We start from the raw sequence: 7081 nt of genomic DNA, 5'->3' as shown, positions 1-7081 counted from the left end.
CAGGGGTTATAAGTGCGTGCCAAGGGACCGGCCTCAGCTTGGCGAAGGGGTCTGAGCTAAGGGGTGTCCGGGAGCAACGAAAACAACACTAAGTCCAATCGAGGGTCTGAGCTTTCCAGCTTTTTCCTCTCTCTCCTCTACATCTTCCTCTCAGATCTGCTTTCCTGGGAGATCTGCAGTTCTGCTTGAGAAAGTTCTCCAAGCAGTTAGTTCCCTCTTGCTATTCTAAATTCCCTGGACAGCTCTTCTCCTGCAGATCATAAGCCCAGTCTTTTATTTTACATATTAATCCAGTCATTTACATCAGGTTTCCTTTTGATTATCCTATGAGTCAGCATCCTGTGACCACAGCCCCTTAGTTCTTAAAAAACAGCAAGCACACATTTTCTAAAATGTTAACATTGCAAAAGAATTTAGAGATCTGCCTGCGTCTGTTAAGTAGACACTAAGCTAGCTGGTTGAGATTACCATTTCTAGCACACCTGGGCTTTGACTTGCTGCGTCCTAGGCTGACCTTGAACTCAGGAATCTGCCTGCCTTTGTATCTGACAAGCTGGCTCATAGTGTAGCTAGCTACCTCTGTTCCTTGAGATTTGTGAAGCCTCTCATATAATTCATATTGCATCCTTATTTTTTGCATCACTGAGAAATTATATATTTTCAATCTCATGTTTTTAGAGTCCTTTTCCACAGCATTAAAGGCTGTCCTGAAGGTCCCAGCATTTAGTTTTGCTGAGACATTAGCCACAACTTCGTCTCCTGGACTCATGCTATCTCTGATTATCATGGGGTCATTAATGCTAATAGGAAGGACATTCCTTAAAGGAAGAATGTAAAAAATGTACATTATTATGCAAACAAGCCTTATGCCTATGGCAGCCATCCAAACTCTTGGAGGCTTTGTGCTGGCCCTGTCCCAGGGGCAGGAACCGTGTCATTCTGTCCCCACCAAGGTCTCGTCAGACTCGACATGTATGTGTATTCGATATAGGGGAATGGTGTGAGATATTGGCACATGCAACTGTGGAGTAGCCCAGAGACAGAGACCATCTCCACTCACTGCATTTTCCCTTGCGCCAAAGACCTTTCGGCTGAGGGGTGAGTCCTGCCCATACTCCATTAACTAGACATTTCAGCTCGTTCTCTAGTTTCTTCCGTTCAGGTAGCGAAGTGAAGTCAAGCCTAGCAGTACAAGCAAGGTTTTGAGTAAATCACTAATATATCAATCTCTAGTAACCAGCCAGTCTTCTTAACTTTATTCTACTTCAAAAGCAATAAAAATGTTATAAAAGTTGGACATGTACCACAAAAACATGCACTTTTCATTTAATGAACAGAACCAAAGGATACAGATAAACTCCTTTTGCAGAAGGTAGGAGACTGTTTAGTGGGAGAGAAAGATTATTGTTTCTAAGAACATAAAAGCCATACGTTTTAGGAGGAGCCACGCATTACTCCTTATTTTGCAAACTTAACACAATTCATTTTATCATGACGTTGCTTTATTCCATAAAATACAAACAGAACAAGTAAATCCCCTTAGCCCCCAGGCCAGATGTTTTACCACGGACCCACACCTTAGCTCCCAAAACTCTGAAGCAAATAAAAGTTTAATTTCTGAGTCTTAGGTGTTTAAACAACAGGGAAAGATATTAAACCAAGGTTCTATGAATTAATTTTGACACCATCTTGAGAAATACCAAGAGGAGTAAAGTACCCTCCACGTGTGTCCCTGAAGGCGGTTCAGAGATCCAGAGATGCAGAGATGCTCGAGCTGACATAATGGATGGGTTAATCCATTCCTGGATCAGAATCTGAGCAGACTCTTGGGAGGTGGCAGAATGTGGAAACATGCCACGTAAGATATATTCCTGGGGACTCTGTCTTGTCCTCTCCCTTTCCTGTCACTGCCTTGCTCTGCTTTCCTTTCTGAGGCTCTGATGTGAGCAGCTGTACCACACCCTATCCAGCGCGATGGGCAGAAATGTCTTAGAACCACAGAGTAAAGTGAATCGTTCTGTACACTGTTGGCTCAAGCATCTTGGTCACACTGACAAAAGTGAAAACCATTGCCCCTTTTTCCTGCAAAAACAGAGTTCCTTCAGCTCTGCACCACTTGCTGGCTCGGCACTCATTGGTGTCCCTTCTCTAAAAAAGCTAGATCAATAATGATTGGAAGTTAAAAGTCTGTTCATGACCTCTGAACCCCAGTATGTCATTGCACCTCAGTCCTGGTCTTCTGGTTTGCAACAGCTGTGTATCATGGATTTCACGAAGATTTGATCTACTCCCTTCCTTGGAAACAGAAGTTGCCCTTTAATGATGTTTGGGTACCTCATAGGGCCAGTCTCATACGGCTGATCCTTGGAAAAGAGCCAGAGAACATCCTTTGTGGAGAAGTCCAAATGAATTTGAAGAAATGACAGTTAAAGAGTTTTAATTAGTGCTTATAAGTATATTTGTAATGATAAGCATTAAACTAAAAGTCATTCACTACCGCCCTTCTCAATGTACATTTTCTTACTATTTAAGATATTCCTACCCTTTATCACACATCATATACTTTTCCCTACCTAGTCACCCACAAGGCATTAGTTCTCAGTTTATCATTAGACGTGAAGGATCCACTGGATTTGTATTATTATTTGTGTGTATGTGATGTGGGACCATACGTGCTGGGACATACGTGTCAGAGAACAACTTTGTGGAGTTGCTTCTCTCCTTCTACCTTTGTGTGAGTTATGGGAACCATACTCAGGCTGTCAAGCTTGACATGGAAAATGCTAAGATGACTTACCAAGCCTTTTAAAAGGTAGGTGTGTGTGTGTATGTGCGCACCTGGAGTTATAGGCAGGCATTAATGAGTCCCACGATCTGGGTCCTGGAAACTGAATCCAGGTTCTCTGTGAGAGCAGATGCACTTTTAATGGCTGAGCCACCTCTTCAGCCCTATTTGAGGTTCTCATTTATAAACAAAACAAAAGCAACCCATCCTTTGAATGTCCTTGGTGTTTATTATCTTAATCTGCTTCCTAAAGCCCAGCCGGAGCTCCCTGATGCACTGCTGTTTCCTTGTGCTTGTAGCAAGTCCTGAAGTTTAGTTGTGCTGACCATGACTTGGGGCTGGACTCCAGGAAACTAAAGTCAATGAGCCTGAGCCACTGGGACAGCCAGCGACCTCTTGTCTGGCGCTGTGTCTGAGAGTGGCTCCACCTGGAAGCTAGGCAGTCGCCATCAGCAGGATGCTGCTTCTGTTCTCGAGCAGATGGCCAGGTCCTGCCAGCTGTTTTCCATGGATCAGCAAACAGCATACAGCTCCCAACCACGATCTACTTTTGATTTGTTTTTAGAGGAAATACTTCAATGAGCTTTCCTCTGAAGTCTGCCACAGATCAGACACCTGGAACAGTCAACCGTGCCCCTGAGCACGAAAGTCTATTTGAAGATAAATGACCGAGACCGGACGGTATCTTCTCCTTGATCCAGCTGTTTTCTTATTTTTGACTGTAATAAAAAATAGTTATGTCTATTATTGAATCATTTTATGATATTGACTCGGAAATGGTAAGGAAAGACATACTGAGCAGTAAAAGACATTTATGCAGTTTTACATTGCCACAGCTCTACCAAGTTTTATTGTTTGTTTTTTAATTTTCCTTCAAGACATTGTATAGTGCCTATTACAACAGGTACAACTTGGGGATCTATCCAATACTTCTGAGAAAGCATGACACACTACCACCCAGTCAAAAGGAGGACCCTGGCTTCAGCTGGGGACTTAGAAAGATGTTGATAATATACTGCTAGGTTGAAGGGGCAGGTGAAAACCACCAGAGAAGAGCTGTATTTTGTTCTTAAAGATCCATTTGCCCAGGGAGAAGTCTGAAAGTATACATTGAACTGCTTTTCATTTAAATTTTGCATAATAATCACGTGTCATTTGGATAATGACAAAATGTATGGAATTAGAAATGGAGCCTGTTGCGGGATATCTGATCACACTGTGAACCCTGAGATTGTGTTATTTAGTGGTATCTAATTGAGTGGCAGACAAAGTAGTGAATCAGAGAAAGATTTGATAGAATAGAATCTGCCCAACTCTCATGAGAGAGGAAAGGGAAGCTACTTAAGAGAGCAGTACAGAGAGAGGGAAGAAGAGGGGAGGGGAGGGAGAGACGGTGGAGAGAGAGGGGAGAGGGAGAAGAAGAGAAAGGAGGTAGCTTTACTAGGAGAGTTTTACAGAGACAGGCTGTAGAGGAAGAACAAGATAGACACAGGTGAAGACGGAACAGGAAAAGAAGAGGTTCCTACCTCTGAGCGTCTTTTTTTTTCCAGAGAGAAATCTTCTAATCTTCTTCACAGGTGAAGAAGATTAGAACAGATTGCTAGAGTTCCTTTGAGCCCAAGCAAGAAAATTCAGAAGAAGCTGAGAGAAGCCAGATTGAGTCAGTCATCGTGGAAAGAAGTTTGAGTCAGAACAGCTGAGTTGAATCAGCCAGCCAGAGATCAGAAAGAACTAGGAAGGGATGAGTTTATTCAGCAGTGTCAGAGGGCTGGAAACATTTTAGACCCAGATAAGACTCCCAGAAGTCTAGGTTAGCAAGACAGAAGCAGTAAGCCTGCAAGATGACAATTACATTAGATGAATAAAAGTTACTTTTATAGGAGTCATTTCAGCCCAGACATTTTGCCATGACAAGGCATTTCCCCACTGATATTCAGCATGAGAGCAGTCTCAAAATGATCATTGTATTAACTTGGATTTCAAACAAAAAAGACAAAACAAAACAAACAAAAGAACCAGCCTCTTTTTTTTTTTTTTTTTTTTTTTTTCCAGAGAGAAGTGTTCCTACCTCTGAGCTACAAGCTTGGTCTTAAGGATATCCATTCTCAGACATGCCTATAGATTCTATGAACATACACACACACAACCACACACAGACATTAGGAAAAAGATGTCTTGCCTTGAACACACCACGGGTTTCAAGACAGTATGTTTTGGTGACCTACGGATAAAGGCTTGGTCCCTAGGGTGGTGGCATTGATGAGACTTACTTGGAAGTCCTGAGGTCACTGTGCACTGCCCTTGGCAGTGAGAACTGTTCTGAAGAGAGTTCTAGATGTTTGAACTTGACCGCACCCCCAGTATATCTCTGGCTTCCTGTTTGGAAGTGTGATGGTTTCCATCCTCCACAAGTCCCTGTCTTTATGTCCCACCAAAAGGTCTACTTCAGAGGCTCATGGGAGTGCGATGCCCTTGGATCTCAAGAACTGGGAGCGTCCTTTACTTCATAAGCAGCTGCCTCATTACTTCATGAGAGGAACAACCACCAGACTAATATAGAAAGCTTACAGGAAACACTAGAATGCTTTCACTCAGCTATCCACTCTCTATAATGTGCCCGGGGAAAAAGTAAGAGCAGAAAGAAAATACACCTTTGGTAATTTGGAAATTTAGTAATATCCATACAAAGTGTTTACACCAGAAACCGAATTACTCCCTAGTCTCCCTCCGAGACAATTTAAAAGGCTCTCCAAGTTAAAGCATACATATGTCATCGTCCCTCTCTGAGACCTTCCAATCCAAATATTCTCTTCCAAAGGAAATGATAATAACCAGTACACCTTACCAGAAGACTGACTGTGGCTGAGGATAGGCTGAGAATAAATCTTACAACCCCCTCCCTCCCTTTGATATCCATTAAGAACGTAGATTACTCCACAAAACGGCCAAGAGCCTTCCCTTTGGTTCTCAAGCCCGCTCTGACAACTGGTGTGTGCTTGGAGTCCACATGTTAGTTACCAAGAAGACTGGACATCTGGGGACTTTTATAACTCACCAACTTCCATCTCAGTATTTTGATCCATTCATCGGCTTCAACTCCCGTCTTTGCACAGAGATAAAATGTCCTGAATGGAAACACTAGGCTGATGAAACAAAAGAAACAATGTGAGGTGGTTGGTATAACTCGCTGTATATACCCTGACTGCACAGTATGAGTGCCTCCCAGGGAGAAGGCCTGCTGAGGACTCCCCTAATTAGCATGGTAGCGTTGAAGAATTGGTGTGTGCAGAGCCATTCTGTCAGCAACTGCAGAAGTGCCTAGGAGGTTTTAAGTTTGTGTCGTTGTAGATGAGATTTATATTCTCCCAGGAGACTTCAAAGAAGAAGTGTATGTCCCGGTCACACCCACAGTCTTTTGTGGCGCTTGTCTTCTGTGGAACTTAAGTTTACTCAGCTGAGCTCCGCAATGGGTCCAGAGCCTCTGTGTGTGTCAAACGACAAGCCAGGCAGAGAAGAGGGCATGCTGACGAGCTCATTTTTTCTGGCTGGTTTAAGGAGGGTACCACTTCCTCCTGAAGATGTAGTCAGTTTAAAAACAGAATAGAAAAAGGGGTTAGACCCATTCCTTACCACGGGTTAGTCTCTGCCATTAAAAAAGATTTTTTTTTCATCACAAAAGCTTGGGAAGGTAGATGATAATTTTTCATTTTGCTGCCTGTGACTAGTCAAAATCATTTGAGTTATAAGGTTAGCCTGGTCATTCTTTCTATCCTTACAATCAAAACACAAACACTATTTTTTTTTCTCCTGTCTGTCTCCCCCTCAACGCCCATGTATCCTAGGCTGGCTTTGAACTTGCTACATAGCAGAGGGTGACCTCGAACTCTGATCCTCCTTCCTGGAGCTGAAATTCAGAAGTGTTTCTATCACCTTAATGCCAGAGCAGCACATCTTGTAGCTCTCTTGCCTATGGGTGGGTGGGTGGCTGAGGAGATGGGGGTGGGGAGAGAGGATCTTGATATCCTACACGCTGTGCAGGGTGCCGAGTGTAAACTGGTTCCTGGATGTCACTGATACCCCCAGCTTGCAGGCGTGAGTTGCTCTATAAATTTATACAAATCTTCCTTTTCCTCTTGCAAACAGAAGCCCTGACACTAAATGTAATTAGTTTAAGCCAGTTATGATTAGGGATGGCTGTTTACGTGGCGGCTAGTGGGTCCAGCAGAAGCCTCACAGGGCAACGTTTCCAGGGCAACACTGACTTTCCTGGTACAAAGGATGGGGCAGAGCTGATAC

At 43.3% G+C, this 7081-nt stretch overlaps 1 protein-coding gene across 2 annotated transcripts in view; it reads right to left on the bottom strand.

Annotated features, from left to right (window-relative positions):
• Positions 1-1182: 1182 nt before the first annotated feature.
• Positions 1183-7081, bottom strand: part of Dapp1 (dual adaptor of phosphotyrosine and 3-phosphoinositides 1) — a 50870-nt gene continuing 44971 nt past the window's right edge. Inside the window, exons 7-8 of one of the 2 annotated variants that reach the window (XM_021158757.3) lie at positions 5841-5928; positions 1183-3504 (exon numbers count right to left, since the gene is read on the bottom strand). In XM_021158757.3, coding sequence (XP_021014416.1) covers positions 3436-3504; positions 5841-5928 — 157 coding nt within the window. In that variant the 3' untranslated portion in view covers positions 1183-3435. The remainder of the gene's footprint in view (positions 3505-5840; positions 5929-7081) is intronic. The other variant, XM_021158756.2, reaches the window with a different exon arrangement.

This window comes from Mus caroli, unplaced genomic scaffold, assembly GCF_978045245.1.
Source record: "Mus caroli unplaced genomic scaffold, Mus_caroli_1 scaffold_3, whole genome shotgun sequence".
Lineage (NCBI taxonomy): Eukaryota > Metazoa > Chordata > Mammalia > Rodentia > Muridae > Mus > Mus caroli.
This window is presented reverse-complemented; position numbering and strand designations above follow the sequence as displayed.